At 32.7% G+C, this 23,958-nt stretch overlaps 1 protein-coding gene across 1 annotated transcript; it reads right to left on the bottom strand.

Annotated features, from left to right (window-relative positions):
- Positions 1-15,433: 15,433 nt before the first annotated feature.
- LOC134261536 (uncharacterized) lies at positions 15,434-23,693 on the bottom strand. The gene is made up of 6 exons (XM_062743961.1): positions 23,605-23,693; positions 21,203-21,409; positions 19,566-20,740; positions 19,171-19,234; positions 18,926-18,971; positions 15,434-16,304 (listed from the first exon to the last, which is right to left on the bottom strand). Exons 2-6 carry the CDS (start codon positions 21,335-21,337, stop codon positions 15,658-15,660), a joined length of 2,067 nt encoding a protein of 688 aa, XP_062599945.1. The 5' UTR covers positions 21,338-21,409; positions 23,605-23,693; the 3' UTR covers positions 15,434-15,657.
- Positions 23,694-23,958: the final 265 nt, after the last annotated feature.

Genomic DNA, 23,958 nt, shown 5'->3' with positions numbered 1-23,958 from the left:
AAACTGCGATTGGATATTGAAAGGTCGCGATCAAAGTTCATTATCCGACTATGTTTTACTCGCATTGGTCAATATTTTAATGAGCTATGAAGAATTCTCTCCTCGTTCAACCACGGCCAGAATGGGAGAGGATTCTCTCCGTGGTTTGCGACGATGCAAAACTCCTTTTAAAACTTTTCACGGGTTTGGACGCTGTCAGAAGAAATTTAATGTAGGAGAGGATCCATCCTCTCATAAACCTTTCAATTTTTTTGTTTGCAAAAATTTCCAGAAATTGAACTGCCTCCCCGAATAAGAATTTGAACAAGACCACTTATATTTGAGAAAATGGCATATAAAATTGTTTTTGTGCTTTTGCGATTCTTTGTTCTTCTCAGACCTTGGCTGCATGTTTTTGTCAAGTGGATCTTCTTGTAACTTTGTTTTGAGGGTTTAGAGCAATGGATTCAAGTTTAATTATCTGTTTGAATTTCAGATAAACGTTGAAAACCACATTTTTTGATTTTTTTGAAAATAAATGTTTATCTTTTCTTACACGCCGCCGTTTTCACACATTTTTTTCAAAACATAGGTTGACCATTTAGTACTAAGCTTGTTTTCCGTCAAATGTTCCTTTTAAACAGTGTGAATTACCACCTAAATGATGCCTATCAATTTTCTCTGTGTCTTAAAGTCAATTTAATAATTTGTTGAATTTTGCGTTTGGCTGTTGTAATTTCACTTTTTGATGCCCATTATATAATTTCTGTTCATTGAAATGCACCTGCTCATGTGTCTATAAAACAGACAATGGTTGCTATAAATTTCTCATACCCGGTATTTCAGTGAATATTTTATTGAGTTTTACAGCAGCTTTAATGAAGCGTCCACTCGTTTACCAATTCATTACCAGCCGAATAGCCCTTGTTTTCCAGCTTCTAACAATGAAACTATGTGAAAAAGTGGTCACATAAACTGTATTCAATTCATTAAAGATTCAGTCATGAGAGAAAGTCAAGCTTAATGTCATATGATTTCTATGTTGTACGTCATAGAGCTCATGATATTATTTATTGAACAGCCCTCGTATAATTGTTTTAACATAACATTGCTATTGTCACAGATGAAAACGTACCATCAGACATTTTGACAATTACTTTGGATATTTTCAAGTTCAAAATTCTCACATCTGTTTTTAATTAATTGAGTTGTCACATTTCCTTCAATCTGTCAGTTTTATCTATTTCTAAATATCTAATTATCTTAATTAGCCATGAGTGATATGACCAGATGGACTGTGCTTTGTGTGACTTATTATTTTTATTTAAAATCATAATCTTTAGCCTCATGTCATATATTTATTTCAAACTTGTCAATTATCAATTGTAACATAACATTGCTATTTACAATATTTCGTAAAGCGGCTTTATCTTCATTAATCAATAATCCATCCTAGTGGCTTTGCGACAAGCCCACGCATCTAACGGCAGGGTGTGATACTATTTACAATATTTCCAACGAACATTTTCAAAAAAATCCCCAGTTTACAGATGTGAATCTCTTAGTGCTTCTGTTTTAGAGGAATTTCCCTATATAAGTAAGTTCAATCACATTTTCAGTTGATAACAATTGTAAATGTTTATACATACTAAGTCTATACCAATAATACTTTTTGATATACAATTTCCCGTACTCATAATAAAGTGGACATTTAGTATAAATGATACTCGTCTTCAACCTCCATTTGGCAACAAAAACATAATCTATCCTCCCTATGAATATGAGTAAATCATTCATAAATTTCAATGTACAGAGATACACAATATATACATTTTGTAGTTAGACGTGTCTAATCGTAAAACATGCACGTGGATAAAAAATATACTAAGCGCTCACCAACACTCTCAGTGCATCATAACAACCTTTAATATCTTATTCTTTCTCTACTTTAGAAAAACAAACTTTTTTGTCATGAGCGCAAACATATCACGCTCCTTATTCCGGAAATGGTTACAGCAAACATTCTTTTTTTTAATCACCACATGACTTGATCACGTGACGCCTTGCAATCGGGTCCTTAATCTATATTTTGCGATCAACTGAATTTACTTGGATGGAATTGGTTTCATTAAATAGGATAGCATGCACAGCTTATTTGTAAAATATCTATACACAAAACACTTTGATGAAGAAGAAAAAAACCTCACCTTCTTGTCGAAAACAGTCAGTTTATCTCTGTTTAAAAAATTTTAAAAATATATTTTTGTTTGTAATATTTTGACAATACCAAGCATCTCCAAACCCTAATGAAAATAGTCTTATACATGAAGTAACCAATTATATTTTGTACAAGAACTTCTCAATTCTTTCAGGAGTATCTTGGTAAATACTTTTCAATATACAATTTTCTGACTCCAATAATTTTGACCAAAACTTTATAATACGAATTTTTCTTTGAATGAAAAGAGGTAAGTGATCAAGTTCACTATAGATCATCAATGACGAGGCATTTTTTCTCACTTTTAACATTATTAAAATGCACATTTTTCATAGACCTAAAAAAATTAAACATACACTTCCTCCCTTGAGTAGCCAATTTTGACTGAGATTTATGAAAATTACCTGTGTATGTCAGAGTGAGAACAAGATAAGTAAACTGATTGACAGTTTCGACTTCCTCATCATTATAAATCCATTTAAAATTTTTATTCAATCGACCAGATTTCCTAAATACTACCATAATATAGTTTTACTTACATTTACAGATAATTTCCAATTATTATAATACGAGTAAAGCACATCTAGCATTTTTGTAATCCCTCGGGAGAATCGGAAAATAATACCATATGTCATCTGTATATAACATGAAAAACAATGACACTTCTTGGGGAATATATCTGGACAATTAGACACGATAAAAGCATTCTCAAAATCATTCAAATATAAAGAAAAAATAGAGGAGACAGTGCTTCTCCCTGAATGACTCCCTGTTCTACTTCTAAAATGTCACTAAAATTTTTTTTGTATTTCACACAACTTCTAACATTCTTATACAGAGACCATATACTGTTAAACATTTTCCCATGATCCCTAATATTATGAGATTTTTGACAAAACACAAGTAGAGTTTATTCCCATTTGAAAGATGTTTATCGAATGCCTTTGCAGTAAAAAATGCGTAAGTCCACAAAACAAAAGTAGTTACTTTCGGACCACTTCATCAATCTATTATTAAGGGACTCCGACCCTCAGCCAGGAAAGACAACTCTTTAATTTATAATTTAATTCAAAAAGTCTTGAAATGAAGCTTGAACATTAAATCTTTTCATGCAACAATTTTCATTATATGCCTCTCAATGTGCTTCAAGGTTCTTTGAACTTCTCAGAAAGGTGTAATTAAAAGTAGAAATTTTTATCCCGTAAAAGCATTTTTAAATACCAATGTTGATTAACATGATATGAAATAAGAAGTGATTCATGGAGCTTTGCAAAGAACCTTGAAGCACATTGAAAGATGAAAATATTTAATTTTCAATTTAAAGATTTTTTGATAAATCATAAATTGCAAGGTGCAAAAAAAATGTTTTAAACATACAACTCATGAGAGTACACTAAAAGAAATACCCAGTTACCAACCCCTGGTGGTAATCGGTGGTAATCCGTGGTGTGAGCGATGCCCCAACCTCGGTCCACATCGGCCTAGTATAGTCCTTACGATCAAAAAACGCATCGGTTGTCCATCGTATACCCCATCGCTGGATAATGTGACTGATACTTTAAGGACTACTAGGCCGATGTGGATCGATGTTGGGGCATCGCTCACACCACGGATTACCACCGGTCTACGGCCACCGGCCGGGAAATGTGACTAAGGCATAAGATAGTGAGAAGTGGAGCGGGGGTCGTATAGATACTTAGATACCTAGTGAAAGTTACTTTTAAATTCTAGATTCACTAATCTTATCTAGTAATTCTACCCAATACCTAGTAAAACTACTTTTGAGGTAGTGATTGTATGGACAGTAAATTTACTATTCTTAGTGACTTTAACTAGTTATTTTTTCAGTGTAATGCCCCTATAGTTATCTGTTACATTTGGATCGGTCTTTTTAAGAATAGGTACAATTATGCCTTCACACCTTGTGAGAGAAATATTAGCCTGTATCAAAAATAAAATTAAATATTGTTGTTAAAAGTGGACTTAAGTCTTCATATATATATTTAAAATACCCATTAAACAAATCATCTTTTCCTGGCGATTTTCTGCTTTTTAAACCGTTTATAACATCTAAATGGTGTTAAGAAAGTTCGTTCAACATTTTTCTTTTATTTTCGAATAGAAATATGATGGTAGATATTTACCATTTGTGATGTTTCATGTTTACAGAGTCCATTCTTGCTACTGATAAGGTTTTAACTGTCTTTGTTGAATCAATAAGGGGAGGGCAGGTATTAAAACAGATGATGTCTGTTCAGAAAAATTGGGGATGACGGATATTTGTGACATATATTAAGGTTATCCGATCCTCAGGTTCTGCAAATAAGGCATTGAGTAATTGAAAATGCTCACAAAGATGTCAAAAAAATGTATTTACCCACGGTGTTTCGTAAACATCCTTAAATTTAATCATATTATATAGAGGAAATTAGTAAATCTCAAATAATTTTTCAGGTGCGATTTGAACTACCTACGAATTGATAATTGATTACATTTTAAAAAAATCATAGGTATCCAGGCTTTTACTGCATGAATTTTATACTTATTTGGTACTTTACTTTCCCCTACTAACTTCCATCATTTCATAATGCATAGTGTATGAAGTGTTTCCTTTCAAATAAAACACCGTAAATCACTTCTAATTTCAAATCATGCTTATAAACATTGGTAACTTAGGCTAAATAAAAAAAAAAATGATTTTTTTTAAATATGCAAGTTATTGTTAATTTTATGAGGTACAAATGTCAACTTTTTAATACCGTTTGTTAAAACTTTAAAGAACATTTAATCATATGTAGAGGCATAAAATGAAAACTGTTGCATGAAAAAATTTCAATTTCAAGCTTTATTTTAAGACTTTTTGAATCAAATTATAAATTAAAGAGTTATCCTTCCTGGCTGAGGATCGTAGATCCTTAAGTAGAGGTCAAAACGTCCTTTTAAATACTACGCAAAAATTATCAAATCTGTGAAAATTTTCAAAATGACAAACCAATTCTTTTGAAAAGTGATCCATCATTCTTATACCTATACGCTCATCAGCTTGTCTGATGCAAGATAAGCTATGAAGAAACAAAAAATAGATTATCCATTATTCTCACTCAAAATAACCATCATTTCTATCATTCGGGTGCTTTAAAGATGTTATATATATTTCCGTATGGAAGAAAAATCCTATAATTTCCTGCTAGAAATGATTTGCTATAAATCTGAAGCACACTCTTGTGATTTTGTCAGACTGGAAAATTCATCTCTTTAGTTAAGCACTGCTTTGAATTTTTTGAAAATATTTCATCCTGGAACGAACTTTCTTAACACCCCTTACAACCTCTGCAACAGTTATATTTACATCTAGTTCATCAAATACAACATTCATATCAAATTCTGTATTCGAAAAATCAGAATGTGTAACATCTTTACAGAGTTCTAGGTCTGAAATGTTAAAAAATTCTTCCACACTAATTCTTCTACGCTATGGGAGTGTCAGATGAAAAAGTAAAATAGGAGGTAAGTAATGGCAGTAAGAAATTATATAGTCTATGACAGTATACCATTAAATTTTATTTAGTGGTATAGAAGGAGTTGCAGATAAGAGATGGGTACCGCTCATAATGGTAGAAAGAATGGCAGTGTCCATGTTTTGCTATGGGAAACTCGAAACATATGTCCGATCAAAATAGGAGAAAAATAGAAGATTCACAATGGCACTATGTTACAAAGATTCTGTGAAAGTCTCATTAAATTTCATTACTTAGAAAAAAGGAGTTGTGGATAAATGATTGATACCCTAAAGCGTATCCGAAGGATGTACAGCGAAGAATATAATCTACTAAGCTTAACTGACAAAAACAATTGAAGCTAGTTTTTTTTCAAAAGTGAGAGTTGGAGGTTACATGTACAGATATGATCCTTTTAAAAGCACAAACCATAATTTTTGTCTCCCGCTTTCGCCAAAGCGAGGGGACATTAAATCTCACTCGTCTGTCGTCTGTCCGTCCGTCACAAAAACTTTAACCTTGCCCATAACTTTTGATTTAGTGGAACTATGACTTTAATATTTCAAAAGTGCATTCCTTGTGACAAGACCTCTCTTTGGGTACCACCAATTATGACTTTTACACAAAAATGCCAAACTTTTACGTTTGCGATAACTTTTGTACGGTAGAAACTAGGACTTTCATATTTCACATACGTATTCTTTGTGGCAAGACCTTTCACTGGATACCAACAACTTTGAGCTTTTGACCTTGACCTTGGAGATTTCCGTACCTATGAAAAAATTTAACCTTGGCCATAACTTTTCAAAGGCTAGGGCTTTCATACTTCACGTATGTAATCCTTGTGAGAAAACCTTTCATTGGATACCAAGAGCTTTGACCCTTTGACTATGACCTTTTTAAAACTTTAACCTTTGCCATAACTTTTGAACGGTTATGGATAGGGTTTTAATACTTTATATATTTAATCCTTGTGACTCGACCTTTCAATGAATATCAAGAACTTTGACCCTTTGACCTTGACCATGGAGTTTGACCTACTTTTAAAAAACAAACCTTGACCATAATTTTTGAAGGGTTAGGGCTGGGGCTTTCATACTTCACATATTTAATTCTTGTGACAACACTTTTCATTGGATATCAAGAACTTTGACCCTTTGACAATGACAGTTGAGTTGGACCTACTTTTTAAAACCTCTAACCTTGGCTATAACTTTTGAACGGTTAGGGCTATGGCTTTTATACTTCACATATGTATTACTTGTGACAAGATCTTTCTTAAGAAACCAACAACTTTGACCCTTAGACCTTGGAGTTTGAACTACCTTTTAAAAACTTATAATTGGCCATAACTTTTTAAACAGGAGGTGCTAGGGCTTTCATATTTCACAATCGTATTTCTTGTGAGTATATCCTACTTTGGATACCAATATATTTAATTTGCATTTAAAAAAGTTTAATCTTCGCTATGTTGCCATAAGGAGATCATCAGTGTTTCACAAACACATCTTACTCCTTATGTTGAGAAGAGATAGGGCTTTCATATTTGACATGTGCACTAGATGTGACATGATATTTCTGAGCATGATATGATATCTGATTCTTTGAACTTGACCTTCACGATTGAACTTTTTTTTTTTAAATCAACTTCGGTGATAATTTCTAAATGACATATGATAGGGCGTTCATATTTAACACAATATTTCATAAAAAATGACATCTCTCCCACAAAGACACCGAAAGAAAGGGATCACAATTCTTTGAATTTGTTTGTCCTTTTAAAAATTCAATCAAAAACTTTTTCTTCCCATTTTATTCATCAAATCTGTAAACTACTATAAAAGATTGCTTATTTACAGTTATACAGTGTAAAGAAATACGTTTTTTAAAATAGATGTAAATATAATGCCGCTAATGAAAAATAACACAGAAGTTTGAAGTCAGTGTGAAAAAATAGACTTTTTAATCTAGAATACGTCTAAATTAAAATATATAGAAACAAAATATAAAAACTATACATTTTTGAATATGAACGGAGATTCTTGTGTCGTTAGTAGAAACAAATGACAACTCAAAAACTTTGAGTTTTCGATTGGGCAAAGAAAATAGTCCAAATCTGATAACATAAATTTGCGCAAGGGATGGGAGAAGTGGTAAAAAGGATGCACATTCGCATTTATTTACAAAAATTTACACTATAAGGATAGAAATTTACATATTTTTTTTCTTGCTAGGTATACCCTATTTTTCCAAGTTTTTGCAGTTATTTTAATATGTTCATTGGTGAGTACAAGCAATGCTTCTAAGAATTAACCCCTCTCTGGATGGTTTCCGCTGCTTAGTTTTCTTAATAAAAAACGAATATTTACGACCGTATTGTAGAGCAGAGTTGTCTGAAAAACATTTTTCTACATTTTAATCATGCACAATCGCCGACTTTAAAAACTTTCTTCATTTTTAAACCCTAGTGTTCATGTTTGCTGTAAGTATTGTATAATTGTCTGCTTACCCTTTGTGTATTTCAAACACAAAATTGTTTTATAACATTGCTTAATTGCTACTCTGGATCTGGTACAAGCCTTTGGAGCAAAAAGTTAATAATAATACATGTAAAATATTAGCTAATAAATAATAACACGTAAACTATAAAAACAATAACATGGAATTCAACCTTTTCATGAACAAAAATAAATGATAATGCCCCTTCAAATCAAATATATACAAAATAACACACCCTGAAACAGTTAATAAATGTTTTGCTTGCATAAAAATAAACCAGTTTTCATTAATTTTGTATTTTTAAAATACCGATAATCTAATGAATTCAGTTCATTCAAACAGTCAAAAATAAGCTCTGGATATTTTGACAACGCATGAATATATACTTTATATCATGACTATAATAATTATATTAACTTTTAAATCTTTAAACTGTCTGTCCTAGATAAAGATGTGTATGACATGGCATTCTAAACTATTCCATTGTGAAAAAATCTTCTTAGTTAGAATAGAAAATCCTCGGTTCAAATGGAAAGTAACCATTTTTTGTACAAAAACTTTTACCCAGTATTTCGATGCAAGAAATTGTTTTCTTTTTATTAGACTTAATAAGGATAAATTTTATAGAATAAATAATAAAAGAATTATTCCCCATTAAGGATATACATCTATAATATAAACATCATGACCTACTTTGAGGGAAACAGACTCAACCCAAAACTTGATAATTTTAAACCTCTTATTATCCGAAATATTTTTTTAATATAGCTGTAAAATTGAAAAAAAAAAAGGTTTCATTGATATACCATTCGGGTTGCAAAATCTGAGTGTCAAGTGGGTCAACTTACAAAGTAAGATAAGTATATGCCTCTTTGCATTCTTTATATCGAGATGCAACTGTGAAATTCCAAAAGTGGGTCACTGTGACCTACTTTTAAGTTGACACAGTTTATGCATCATAAGCCTCTTATTATCCAAAATATTTATATAAAGCCATATTAAAACAAAAATATATTTTTTAAACTATTGCTGATTTCCGAAAAAAATATATACATGTATATATTTATACTGAATTTCAATTACTAACGTGTGTACCAATAGTACCAGTATCTAATCAACCCTCTTTCACGTAAACTTTTGGTAGTCATTTCTATATCAAAAACAAAAACATACAAATCAACAAAAAACTAAGTCTCTAAAAAAACTAAATTACATGTATATTGTATATATAACCATGTTTGGTATGACGCTGCATCTAAAACATCTATGCATAATATTGGATTATTTATATTGGTTTATCGGAACCCTCGGGTTCTATACCAGTTTCGTCATACAAAAATGGACCCAATAAATCGTCATTTTCTTCATTACCTGACTCAAGGTCAATTAATTCATTGTTGGAATCAGGCATAAACTGGATGGGAAGAACTCGTCCTTTTCTCGGGTGTTTTCGCCTTGTAGCCAGTTGTTCCTGATCCGGAAGTCCTCCTCCTTCCGGATCCGCGCAGTTTTCTGTCTTTGGATACAATAGATGGTCCGGAAGTGGTTTCAAATCTTCCTTGTCCTCCATTGTATCAGTAAAATTTCCGGTCATGTGTTTGTGATACAACAGATGACACAATCGTCCAGATCGACCTTGACACAAAGGGACATTACAATAGTTACACTTAAACTTGGTATATATGAACCAACCTGCTTTGGTCCTGATTTTGTTCGACAAACAGTACGCACACAATTTCTTACAGCCTTCGATTACTGAAAGAAAATGAAGACTTTCATTTGGAATTCCAAGACCTATCACAGTATTCTGTTTCTTTGCCTTTTTCATCGAACAACCTGTAAACATAACGAAATCTCAGTATTCACTTTCCCTCTTTTATTTTAATGTGCAATGCATTTCATGAGGTACATGTTTTTCTAATTTTCGTAAAAATGATACGTTTACTATATCAACACCTTTCAAATGCATACATTGTAAAAGAAAACAGACTTGTATCATTTTTATAGAGAAAATTCTGCAAATTTACTTATTTTAGCAAGATTAATCTTTCATTGTCTTAGGTGTTTTCTTCAATTATATTACTTAAATCACAACCATCGCCAAAATATGATTTTACAAATACATGTACCTTAGAAAGATTTTCACGAATACCAGTGTGCATTAAGAATGCAAACACAAAAAGCAAGTTAGTGATTGCTATAATTAGTAAAAGACCTACTTTAGTGCTATATTTAGTACATACATGTTTATAGTAGTTTTGAAGAGTAAAAAAAACTTTTTTTTAAGTTAAAAATATAAATTAATTTGTTGTAATGAATAACAAATTGATATGCATTAAACACTCCGTAGTATTTATACATCTGTGGTCATATTTGGATGGAGATACAGTATGAAACTGAATAAATATTAGATATACTACACAAACTTCTTTATCAACAAAAGTTCTTATCAGCGGTACTGAAAGGTTAAAGAGGCTCCTGGACCACAACGCTAACCCGAGTCGCCTCTTTCCATTCTTCATGCTTGCAGTTTTTAATTTTCCCTTTTTAATTTCATTTTTTTTTAAATTGACTTTATTATGTGACCAAACGCTAGTCCTTGGACACATTAAAATAAATATAATCTATAATTCAACACAACAAAAGAGTGTTTTGGCAATGAATTTGATTTTGTGTGGTTTTGCACACAATATAATCAGGCTGAGTGTGGAAGCCTTTATTCCAAGGGCCTTGATCTGAACAAACTTGAAACAGAATGCCCGAGGATTCTTATATATACGAAGGACGTTCAATAAATAATGTCATTAGCTCGATGACATACAGCATAGAAATCAAATGACATTAAGCTTGACGTTCTCTCATTATTGAATCTTTAATTAATTGATAACAGTTTATGTGACCACTTTTCATCGCATTATTTCATTGCTGGAAGCTGGAAAACAAGGGCTAGTCGAGACACTACACTTACGAACTTAGAAAAACAACCATTAGAAAGGGAAAAAAAACAAGCACAGCAAATCATAGGATATGCCATATTCCAGTATACGGAGGGTCATACTCAAAAATTAGTTCTAAAAACAATTAGAAATTGAATAAAAATGTTACGGACATGTGTTTTAATGCATGAAGACTAAATTATAGGAAAAACTTTTTTTGTTTCCTTCCGAGTCCCAATGACATTATTTATTGAACGTCCCTCGTAATTCGAGCATATGACTACTTGCGGCTTTAAATTATATTGCTGTTCATTTGATAAATATTTTTCCAATACTAGTACTAGTATTTTGTTATAGAAATTTTGATCGCCTAGTACTTTACCCCCTCCCTTTTATGACTTTGGTATGTCAAGTTTTTAGAATCTAAAGATTAAAGGGAAAGTACAAATTGACCTTCTAATGCAAAATAACAATGCTAGTCTATATGCAACACAATACTTTGCCATAACCTTCGTTCGCAAGAAAGATTGATAAACTTGAAAAGTATTCATATCTCACTTCTTCACTGGAATATGATCATATGAGGTTTTCAATGCAGTATTTTTTCCCCAACAAAAACAGGATTTTCATCCCCTATCCACAAATTAATCTTACTCCTTTCTGCTTCATTTCAAATCTGTATCACACAGATGTATGAGATAGTCACTTTTTTGTCCTTACTTTTCTAATTTGAAAAAAAAATATTTTCTCAATGTTTTTATTGCTTTATTACAATACCAATTCACAAAATTATCAATTATCAAAATTGATGAGAGTTTTTATAAAATTTGGAATTTAGTCCAGCTACTTTGCCAAAGAACAAAATAGTTGATAAAAATCAACACATCTGACACTGAAAACACATAAAAAAATTTCAATATTCTCGTATAAGTAGTCCACCACCAGTATGAACATTAAAGTACTTTACAAAAGGGTCCATTGCAAACTGGGATATTTACATAAACGACACAATTCGTGAAAATCTCGGAAACAATTTCGAGGCGGGCCCTTGCACAACGGAATGTCACAAACAGAACATTTGGCGCGCGTGCGTACAGCCAATGTTCCATCATTAGTTTTACGACCCAAATGCTTGCAAACAAGGCAATATTTTTGTTTTCCTTGCAAACTTTCCGTAACATGAATTCGGTTTTGATCCATGTGAGGTAATTCGGACTGCAATTTCAAAAAGTCTTCCGGAGATAACTGATTCTCCATTTCCACAGCTTGTCCAGCAGTTTGTCGATGTTCCCCTATTTCAGTGTCCCCTTTTATATAGTCCCCACTGACAAACATCTGACCCAAGGTTTGATCAACAGACGTTGTCGCGTTCGAGATATTTTCTTTTGACAAGTATGACGCCGGTATGTGTCTAGGGGGAAACCGGATGTTGGATGAGTGATCAGAGTGGTGATGAGAATGCAGCACGCCATGCCCTGCAAAACAGAAACAAAAAATATTGCGAGGGCATGGCATACAATTAAAACACTAAATCCAGAATTAAATTATCTGTTTTCTGGTGTAACCATGTTATTTTTTAATGGACATCAATGCATATTATTCTTAAAAGGTTTCAAACATTAATTCACTTATCAAATAACATGTATATCATTCAATGATTAAAAGAAACCCAATCCCGCATGCAAAGTATGAAGTGATTAAAAATAAAATGCAATAGGGTGTTATTTACGAATTTGTTTTTGTGTAGGGTAAACATTTGTGTTTTCTGGTAATCTTGCTTTTAAAAATACATGCATTTTATATCTGAATTAAAAAAAATAAAAAGATGAAAATAGATAAAATTTATTTAAAATCAACAAATACAGCAATTTGTAAGATATAGCTGATAAATTCTCTACATAATTAGATATATCATTATGAATACATATACAAATCTGGCTATAACATGCAATATAGTTCATTCTAAAAATTTCTTTTTCACAAATGGTGGACAATGTTCTGTATATGGAATGCTTTACACACAATAACACAAGACTATTTATTTTACATCAAATATGGAATAAAATTAATATCTGTCACCCACAAAAAAAGTGTAATAAAAGTTTTCTGCTTTCATTCATCTGTGGGTTATTTTCAATAATTGAATACTAGGGGGAATTTTCTAAAATCACCTTCTTTTTGATATATAATATATTTTTAAAAATGAAAATACATGTACTTGTCAATAAGTAAAGGGTAAACATAGCAAAGCTTGTGACATTCAGCAAAAATATTACATTTTGTTTTTAAAATACTTCACAACCCCTGAGTAACAATGGAATTATTTTGCACTATTATACAACACTTTTAAGATTTTATTAATGCTTATACTTAATTTAATTTGTAAGGTTACATATGTTAGAATTGTATTTTTTGGTAAATATTGCTTGATGTACAACTTGAGCAAACTTTAATTACTGCAGTGCTCTTTTGACTAGATTATGATTTAAGCTTCTGGTATCACACATACTTAAACTTTAACATCTCAGTCTTACATAATAATCAATTTATGTATTTTTGTTTTATTCCTAATTTTAACATTTATCAAATTCCATATGACAGAAAAGATTTTTTTTTCTAAATTTGTAACTTATATAATATTAACATAAGCTTATATATGTAAATATCCGAAAAATATGAAGAGAAAGTTATCAATTTTCATATCTCTTTCAATGTATCATACCACGAATGTAAAATAAATACTTTTGTACCAGGAAATTAAATTCTCAGAATTTTTAGAACATAAAATGTTTAGACACCATCCAAAAGCTTTGGTGACCTTGAAAACCTACTTCTATCTTTCCAATGGTTTAAGTGAATATTGAGTGAGGAAATTAATTTCAATGTTACTATCAAAATTTAGACATCATTTGAGACAATTTTTTTCCCAACAGATTTTTTTTCACCTTGTTACCAAATTCTTGTCTCTATTTGATTTGTTATTTTATATACAGAAACTGTCTGATATATTTCAAAGAATGGAAATGGAAAGTATATAGTAATATAATGAACAATAAATGTGCTTCTAACAATAGTCTCTCACAGTCCTTCACATGTTTCATTACTAAGATAATGCAATTTTTTCCAGGTGGTATTAATTTCAAATATGTGTGTACTGTTACAGAAATTTGCCCAGTGAACTTGTAGCACATCTATTGTCATCTAAGGCAAAACAAGGTGATCTAGGAAATCTGCCTTACATTCTGCCCCGTGGATTGAACATAAATTAAAATTCTATATAAAAATGACCCCATCAAAAAAAATATATTGACAGTATATTATCTTGACAGTGAAATAACAATTAAAAAATGAGGGATCAAAATTTTGGAACAGGGTTGATCTAGGTAAGTATTTGGTAAATGTTGAATGAATATGTTGTCTGTAAAAGGCCATTATTGGCAATGAACATTATCTCTGCCCTTCAACACCAAAGCTTTGTTATAAAATTCTACATTATTATTTGCATAAAGTTCTTATAATCTTTTTAATCCAAAAGTATATTCTAGATGATGAATTTGAAAAAAATATACAAATATTTGCATGCCTGTATACTAAGTCCGTTAAGACTGTACAAATGATACTTTCAGTTTAATTTTCTCACACTCATACAGGAACATACCAAAGTTAAATTATTGTGAACACTGATACATAATATTGCACTGCAGAACTTGTGAACCTTAAATTTAACAATTGTTAAGTTTAACTTTTTTTTTAAATTTCATATTTCACAACAAAAATCCAGAAAAAAATATGTAAATCAAAAAAATAACATATCCTGAATTTATTCCTCATCACACAGAGCAAGTCAGGCATTTCAAATAATGATAAACATTTTAAAATATAACCAACACCAAGAAATAACATGATTAAAACAAAAAAACAAGTACATGCATAATTATATATTGAGCAGCCTTGTCTCAAATCACAGTCAGTCAGTGTGCACCAGAACCATTAGTCCAAATTCTAATCAAAATTTGACCTGATTAAAACAAGTACACAAGTTTCAGTTTTCTGGACCAGTGGTTCTTGAGAAGAAGATTCTATATATTTCTATGTAAAACTGCTGACATGCCATTAACTTTTAGATATAGGAATTAACAAACATTTCACTGTTCTTTTCTGTTTAAATCTTTATCCCTTTTACCAGTGGAAATTTCCTATTTGTGTACATGCAGTGCTGTTCAGAACAAAATATGCCATTTAATAATATAGAGAAATTAACAAACATTTCACCATGTTCACAGTTCTTCTGTTCAAATCTCTATCCCTTTTACCTGTAGAATTTTGCTATGCATGTACTGCTGTTCAGTACAAAATAGTGCCAATTAATAAATAAAGCCTTTTTAATCAAGGTGGTGGAATGTTGCAAAATGTTTCTGGTGCACACTGATCATTTACCTAACTCTAAGTACAGTACAACCTTAGTCTCATTGATAAATGCTCTCTTGAATAAAAACAACTTTCATCTTATACCCCTACGATAATATTGTCACTGTGGAGGAAGACTGTCATTCACGTCTGGACTGATGATAAACCGAGCATTGGCTCCTCTTCCTGGGTACTGATACACTGAAGCATGGCTCCACTTTAAGTCAGGAAATTTGAATTTCTTGTACAATTCATGGAAGTCACGGAAACAGTTCCTTGGGGGTCCTTTGCATAAGGGGGTATCACAGGCATTACACTTGGCTCTCGTCCTAACCTTTAGGAGCCCCTCGTTGGTCTTTCTGCCCAAATACTTGCAGAGGACACAGTTCTTTTGCTTGCCTTGCAAACTCTCGGTGCAATGGACACTCACATCACTGAACGAAGGAATCATACTTGACAGTTGAGCAAACTCGTTTTCAGTCATTGTGGACACAAGACTGCTGGCCGACATTAATTCACCATCAGCAGATACCGAATCATCCATAGATTTGTCATCCTCTTTGCCAATTATACTCTCTTTGTAATCAATTACAGGTTCAAAATGCTTTTTCTTTTTGCGTCTGCTACTGCCTCCGTTTGGTGGCGTGACATACACAGAAAGAGGAGGGGGTTCTATGGGGGTCAGACCACCACTAGGTGGAGCTGCATACATGGCCAGTTGGGTGAGAACCTCGGTTGCTCGATGTGGTGTGCTTATCCAACCATGCTCTGCAAGAGACAAGAGAAAGAGTTTCATTACAGAGCATGGCTCACAAGACACACACACAACATGGAAAGCTTCTTTACATGAAAGCTAAGCTTGATTTTTTACTTTTATTTTTTGCTTGAAACTTCTTATTGAAAACTACATGGGTACAAACTGCAAGATGCATAGAATGTCTTGTTCGCTTACATTTTTCAAAGGAGAAAAAAATTTTCAATTGGCAAAATACATTTCCACTTCTTGCTTTTTGTAATTTTTTTTTCCGGAGCAAATACAAGTAAATAACTCTTTGATATTTCCATCTTCAGACCAATTCTTTAACACATGTTCAATCATGCCAAATTTCTTTTATCTTGTGACAGACAAAAGACATCCTATGAGAAACGCAGATGAACCATTTACCGGGAAGTACATGTAACCCTAAGATTTGTACATTTTATGATTTCTGTTGCTGACAGTTGTATTATTTCTGTCAAATATCAAAAGACTTCCAATCTTGACTCACAGCCTTCTGTAAGACCAGCAGTTATATTTGTACTTTGAGATATCACTCTTGATGCCAAATAAAAATATTCCAATCAATGTCCTGAGACTCAAAAATTAATGTTTATTAATAAAACATACTGTACATTGTTGAACATTTTAATACTTTTGATATGGCATCAACAAATGCTGCCTGCACAAATTACTTTTGACAAACATGTAATAATAACTTAATAAGTACATTCCTTGTAAGTTACGTATGCCTTACTTAAATTTTCAGCAAAGTGAGTTTGACATTAAAAACAGCACAATAAAAAATGCATATGCATTGACAAGTAATCCAATTTTTTTTCAAAGATAACTCTTGTCAAATTATTTAGAATGTGAAGTTCCCATATTTATATTTTCTTTTCAAATCTTCATGAGACAATTCCGGGTTGCACGATCTCAGTTTATGGTAGCCCTGAAAGCACGCTTGACCCGTTCTGCACAATGCAACATCACACTCAGAGCAGACATAGTGCGATTTGACAGGCCAGCCTAGTTTGTGTTTAGTATTGCGCATGCTGCAGTAAACACAAGCACGTTTCTTGGAGCCAGGCAACCTTTTCAAATAATGTCCAGGGAAGCTATCACTGGATTCACTTTCTATCCCTGCTTCTTCCCAATCGTTTTCATTCTTACCTGGAAGCAGAAATAGCTCTACGTTTTTATCCGACCAAACTTTTTTTTATTTTGCTGAGCATTAAGAAATTCATGCAAAAATTTTTCATATTTTCATTTTTATGATTTTATTTAAAAAATTTTAAATAAATCTAATTCAAGATAACATTAAAAAATGGCTCTCTAAAGTCAAAAACATGCATTAAAATTAAATATTATATTCAATCAAAATCAATTTTGAACTTTGTATTAAAAAATGAAAAAATGCAATGGTATTTTTAGTTTATAATTACGTAGTTTTAAACCAATAAGTAATAATTAATAGAGAAAAGAAAGTGAATCCAGTAATTTGCATAACAGCATGCTTTATGATTTATCAACTGTCTATCCTCTGGACAGAACATTGAAACTGAAAGTTTTTAGAACAAGTCATATTGAGTGTATAGAAAAGTCATCAAGGAATAATTTGAGCAGGCATCATGTTCTTGATGTACATGTTTTGTTTTTTTTTTGTTAAATTCTCCATGATCAAAAAGGTCAAATATATGTACTGCAAGTGTATTATCACTTGCAAGTGTATTTTCACTACTGCGGGTAATTATTTGTTGGATCCTGTATAAAGGGTAGAACAAGTCCATGATCTATTTGAATTTGTTCAAATGTGATGAGTTTAGAAACAGACCGGGGTACTTTAGTTTATATGACTGTGTTAAATAGTCTACAGAGGAGTAGACCAACAGATGTGCCACAGTTTGAACAGGCTTAAATCAAGTTCATGTTCAGAATTTGAAACCACAGATCGTTCAACTTATGTCCAGTATGCAAACATTTTTCACCCATGCAGTAGCACAAAAAACATTTGATACTCCATCAGGGTTTAAAATTAACTGAAATTTCCATTAGCCATGTGGGCTCCTAACATTTCAAATTTAGGAATACACTAAATTTGAGAGAGACAGTCAGTTCTTGGAAGTTCTTATGTATCATGTTTATAAAAATCAAATGTCATATGAATATTTGATCAAAGGAAATAGAATTGAATTCAAGCATCACTTTTACAATATTTTTTACATCCTAAAACATACTTTGTCAATCTTATAATAACAGATGTATTTAACTTTTATGTATTCAACAGCAAATATAACATATAAAATGAGCAATAAATATATTTTCACAAATTTTATGAGGAGATTGAGAATGGTGAGGTTTTATAAGGAAATCTGACTAATACTAATAGAAGTGTAAAGTACAGAGAAATGCTAATTTGTGTAAAAACTTCTAAAACAGAATGATTTTGTTACCACAAATTTGGTTTTGCCCCTCCCCCACCTATTTAAAATGTTTAATGAATAAAAATCTTTTAAGATCCATTGCATTAAAGGCATTAAACCCTGTCCATACTTTGTGGAAATTTCAACTCAAAAGTGAAAAGTGCATAATTGAGAAATATCACTAAGTTCTAACCTGAGACAATACTAACCTTTGAAATTTGGATCCACCCACATAGTTTGATCCCCAAAAACATACTGTTGTCAATCTGATTGACATATCCTTTTATGAATTCAACAGCAAATTTTACACATAAAATGAGCTATAAATAAATTTTTACAAAGTTTATGAGGAGATTGAGAATGGTGAGGTTTTAAAAGAAAATCTGACTAACCCGTGTCGTGTAAAGTGCAGAGAAATGCGAGTCCAAACATCTCAGCATGATCCCCAAAAATTTGGGCCGTCATTGTCCATAGCCTCATTCTTTACAATACTGAGGTCAGGTTCACCATGCAGGGAGCTGAAAAATAACAAAATCATAAACATTGACAAATTTGAAAATATTACAATTTGCTTTCTGGTAATTCATGAAAATTATCGGATCCTAATTGTTAGATATATATGTACCTACATTGACAAAACTTTCAATTTCAAATTTTATTAATTGAAAGGCAAAATATTAAATTATAAAGATTTTTCTTTGCTGAGCTCTGCATGCTCCATCACACAGTAATCAAATACATGTACAGTATTCAAATACTATTTATATTTGTATCCTCTTTAAAAGACTGCTCTTAACTCTAGTCTTCCTGGATTTTGAACCTTGATTTGCAATATTAAAGACAATGTACCTTTTTTCTTTCCTTGCTTCATTTGTCTGGGAAGCACCAGGCCTGCCTGACTTACTCCCCCTCTCTGAAGTGACAGGAGTTGTAAACATTGATCTGCCTCCCTGAATATCTTGACTTGATAGAACTGGACTGCTAGGAACTAAGGAAGAATTTGTAGACCTTGTCATGTGCTGCATGGCTTGTACCGGTAATGGCAAGGAATCGGGAGGTCGCTCCGTTGCTTTTGGCCTACGCAGAGTGGGTACGTCCTCACCGTGTCTGGATGAGGATGTGGATAATGGGCGATGTGAAGTCAAAGGTGGAGGAAATGAAGAATCTCTCAGATTTGACAGAGCACCGTCTGTGTTGGCAAAGTTTTCCAGAGGATTCACAGTTATGGAGTCATGGGAATGGTGGGAAAGGGCTGCACTATTGTTGCTAGCACTTGGGTGTTTTGATTTTTCTTTTGATATGTCAATGACCTGTAAATCCGAAGAATTGTCTATCTGACTGGCGATTCCTACAGACACTGCTTCATCCACACTGATAGTGTTTGTGTCTGGGTTGACCTCTGTCTGCACAAGTTCTATACTGTCCTCCACAATCTCCACTGGGAACACAGGTTGTTTCTGAGAACCACTGTTTGATCTTTGACTAGAGTTCACTGCACCAGAGTGATTCATGTGTTTTTCTTGCTGTGCGTAACTCTGAGCCATCGATAACCTATCTGCGATCACTGAAATATCCGAGGGGCTTCCGATCCTGAAATGCTTAGGTCTCTTCGTGCTTGGGCTACCCGCTCTGAGGAAATCTGTGGATGGCCTCTTTAGTTTGTCCTGCACTGTTTTCTGTAAGTCTGAAGATCTAACGTGACGGAACTCGATCATGTCATGGAATGTATAGCGATACTGTTCATTACTGAAGTTTCCAGTCCCGGTCTTTAAGCTTACACATTTACTGAAGTCTGCACAACACTTGATAACACTATCGACCTGTAGCAGTCTGGCTATTTTCTCCACTTCTTTACAGTTCTCCTCAGTAAGCATCATGAAGCCTTCATACAGATATTGTAGGAATGTGTTTATGGAATCTGCTGCAATGTCTGCTGCCAGACGGACCTCCAGATGGGAGCCCACTGAAGACTTTTCCATGGACTGTAACATTGGACAAGCAGCTACTAAAATTACACGATGGGCCTATAAGAAAGAAAAGAGTTCATGTTATTCTTTATGCTAGGCAAGAATTATAACATAATTAAAATATCATAACAAAATATCTACTTCTATCATAGTGCCAAGATATAATTAAAATTCTAAAAGAAAATACTTTTATCACCACCAAACAATTTGTGATTACAATGAAAAGTTGTAGCTTTGTAAAACCTTGTTATTCATAAAATTCCAGGCAGTTCTCTGTAGAAATTTTACTTCAAGTGAGAGCTACCCTCTAAATTTACTTCATTAATACAAACCAACTTTTAGAAATTTTTTCACTAGAGCATCGTCATCTCAAATATTTCTCCCTTCCCTAATTCTTGTCTATTAACAACAGTATTGATCGCGAGTCGCTACCCCCGGTAAATCGTGAAATAAAGTCGTCGCCAATAAAAGTTGGTTTAATGTCAAACATTAATGAGATTGTGATGAGGGTTTAGTTACTTTGATAACCGTGGATCCTGATCTGATGATGGCATCACAGAGCACCTGGCTCTTCCACATGGTAGACAGCTGATACAACAGTGAGCTGGAGTGGATCTGGTTAGTGTAGAACTTTTGGTAACAATTGGACAGCATGATGTAAGTTGTCTCAAATTTTCAACTCAAATGATGTGTTCACTAGGTCCAGAATTCAAATTGATCATGAACCTGTAATAAAGAAATAAAGGAAAAGTTAAACTGAGTTTAACAGAAACAATGAAGTTTGAAAAGCCTATAGGAGGAGATTTTCTGCTCCATTTGGGGAATCCTTCGAATTGGGAATTTAACATTTTTTCACTCATTGGGATATTTTATTGCATAATAATAAAAATTTATGATGAATAAAATTGATCTTTTCATTATTCTGAACTGTAAATCAGAGAAAAGATCAATAATTATAGCGAGCACAGCAAGCTCAATAAACTAACATATAAGAACAGAGAGAAAATTCGGAATGAAATCTGTACATACGTCAGGCAAATTTTTCTGTGAAACATTTCCAGAATTCCTTTACTACCCAATGTCCTTTGCGTGAATAAATAAAAAAAATAAATAATTATAACGTAAAGCATAAAAGGCTTTCAGTTTGTAGAAATCTTTCAAGAAACAAAAAATAACTCTGCAATGTTTTTCGACCAAAATTGCACTAGGTCTATAGTTTCATTGACAACCAGACACTCGGCTGTCTCCGTAAGCTCTGACGAGCTCCGTGACGTCCTGTGACGAGATGTCTCGTGCGGCTTGATGTTTGAAGTGGCTGATCAATTTTTCAAATGTTTTTGATGGTACAACTGCACTCGCCCCAATGGTCACACCGTAAAACATATTAATAAAGGATTTGATCACATAAACTTTGTGGGTTCATTTCTGAGAAAAAGAAGGGAGGGCTTTTGCAGTTGGGAATGGGGCCTATTTTCAATCCTACATGGGGCAGTAGAACATGTTAAAAATCCCTGATAAATTATGTTTTAAAACAGTGTCACAATATCATTTTCTTCTTAGGTGAGATGACATACAAGAAGTACCTTGCAAGGGTAAAAAACAAAAGTTTTATAGTTGTAGGGAGTTAAAAAGGATGTCCAACGTAGATATTTAAACATGCTGAGGCTGGCTATAATTAAATTAAACCCATTTTTCTCGTTAGGAGAAGGCACGATTAAGGCAATTTTTCATTTTGAGTGGCACTGGTCTGAGATTGATCACAGTACAAAATTTTTAATCTCAATGAGTCTTGCCGAGATTATTAATGGAATTGAACAAAACCATTCTTCTGTATTGGCTGCCAGGCTGGTAAATAAATATCGACTCCAATACTGTGAAATCACATATTTTCGTGGGGGTAAATTTTCAAGGTTTCATTAAAAAATATTGAGGTGGGGATTTGATTTCATGGTTGGAGAAGTGTTGAGTAGTAATGCATAATAAATTTTACATTTCATGGTGGTCATGAATATTCATGGGTCTCTCCATACCTTTAAAACAACAAAAATTAAACCCCCCACAAAAATTAGTGATTTCACAGTCTGTATGATGGCCACTAGAAAGGGGTAAAACCCTCAACATATGATTTGGTGGTTTGTACCCATGCAACCTGTAATTTTTTTTTTCAATATTAACTTGTGTCTAAGCCACTTCAGAAGTTTATTAGATAGAATGTTCTATCGTTAAAATGATATTGTCCTACGGACCCGGTTTAACGATAGAATTCGTTCCGTGTATTTGTAATGTAGCAGAAAGAAACACGGGCGATAACTCGCATAGTGCATTTACTAGGAACAATCTAGAGAGTTCCGAATGTAAACATGGAGGTAATTTGAATCGAGAGAAAAACGTTGAGAAAATTTATTGGATTTTCGTCTTTAGATGGATTATTTTTGGGGATAAAAGGCATAAGCAATCTCAAAAAGGTTTGTTTTGATTATTTGGATAGTTATTTCCAGTGCAAATCATTTTATATTCTTCAAAATCTTTCGGAGCGGATCAGCTCCGATCTGCTACATTGCAAGTGTATGGGACGTATTCTAACTGTGGTGAGGGCTTGTACCGAGACACAGTTAGATTATTCTAACTAGAAGTTTATAACCTGTATAATGCAGAATATACTAAATTCATGCATGTAAAAATTAAAATAAAATAGTTACGCAACTCTGCTATTAATCAGGCCACTGTTTAAGGAGAGACTAGTTCTGGAATTCCCGGCAAAATAGAAATGGAAGATTCGTCCCAGATACAGAATATTATGTGGGCCGGAAATGTCACCCTACTAAAGGATTGCAAAGATCGGATGATCGAAAAAATAATTTGAGTTTTGATTTTACAACTTAAAAGAACTATATATAACTGAATCCAAATAAATAATGTACCCCTCTTGAATACAAAGGTCAGTTAGGAAAGTCCTCTTCTCTGGTCAGTTTTGGTCTAACTCCGCCATTGTTCGTGTGGTGTCAAAGCTCAAACTAATTAACGACATCGGGTCTCCACATGTAAAGCTCATTCAATAAACCTTTTCTTTAAATATTATTGTAAGATTTTATTTGAGATCTTTTTAAATAAACATGATTTATTTTTTAATTCAATCCGATCTAAATGAAATATCTATTTGTTTTATTTAAATTAGTAAAAAATTATTTGAATAAAAATAAAATCCACTCATCTCTAACTATTCTTCATGAGATATGGAATTTTTATCGTATGATGTCTTTTTAAAAATAATCTAA

This window comes from Saccostrea cucullata, unplaced genomic scaffold (genome assembly GCF_032062105.1).
Source record: "Saccostrea cucullata isolate Sc308-1 unplaced genomic scaffold, CSIRO_AGI_Scuc_v1 ctg407, whole genome shotgun sequence".
NCBI classification, from domain to species: Eukaryota; Metazoa; Mollusca; class Bivalvia; order Ostreida; family Ostreidae; genus Saccostrea; species Saccostrea cuccullata.
The sequence above is the reverse complement of the archived record's forward strand: the minus strand, read 5'-3'. Positions and strand labels throughout refer to the sequence as shown.

Coding starts and splice junctions, on each gene's coding strand:
- LOC134261536 (XM_062743961.1), bottom strand. CDS start 21,337: ATGCTGTCCAATTGTTACCAAAAGTTCTACACTAACCAGATCCACTCC. Junction 20,741..21,202: donor CAGGATCCACGGTTATCAAA/GTAACTAAACCC, acceptor TCTTTCTTATAG/GCCCATCGTGTAATTTTAGT. Junction 19,235..19,565: donor GAAGCAAGGAAAGAAAAAAG/GTACATTGTCTT, acceptor GTTATTTTTCAG/CTCCCTGCATGGTGAACCTG.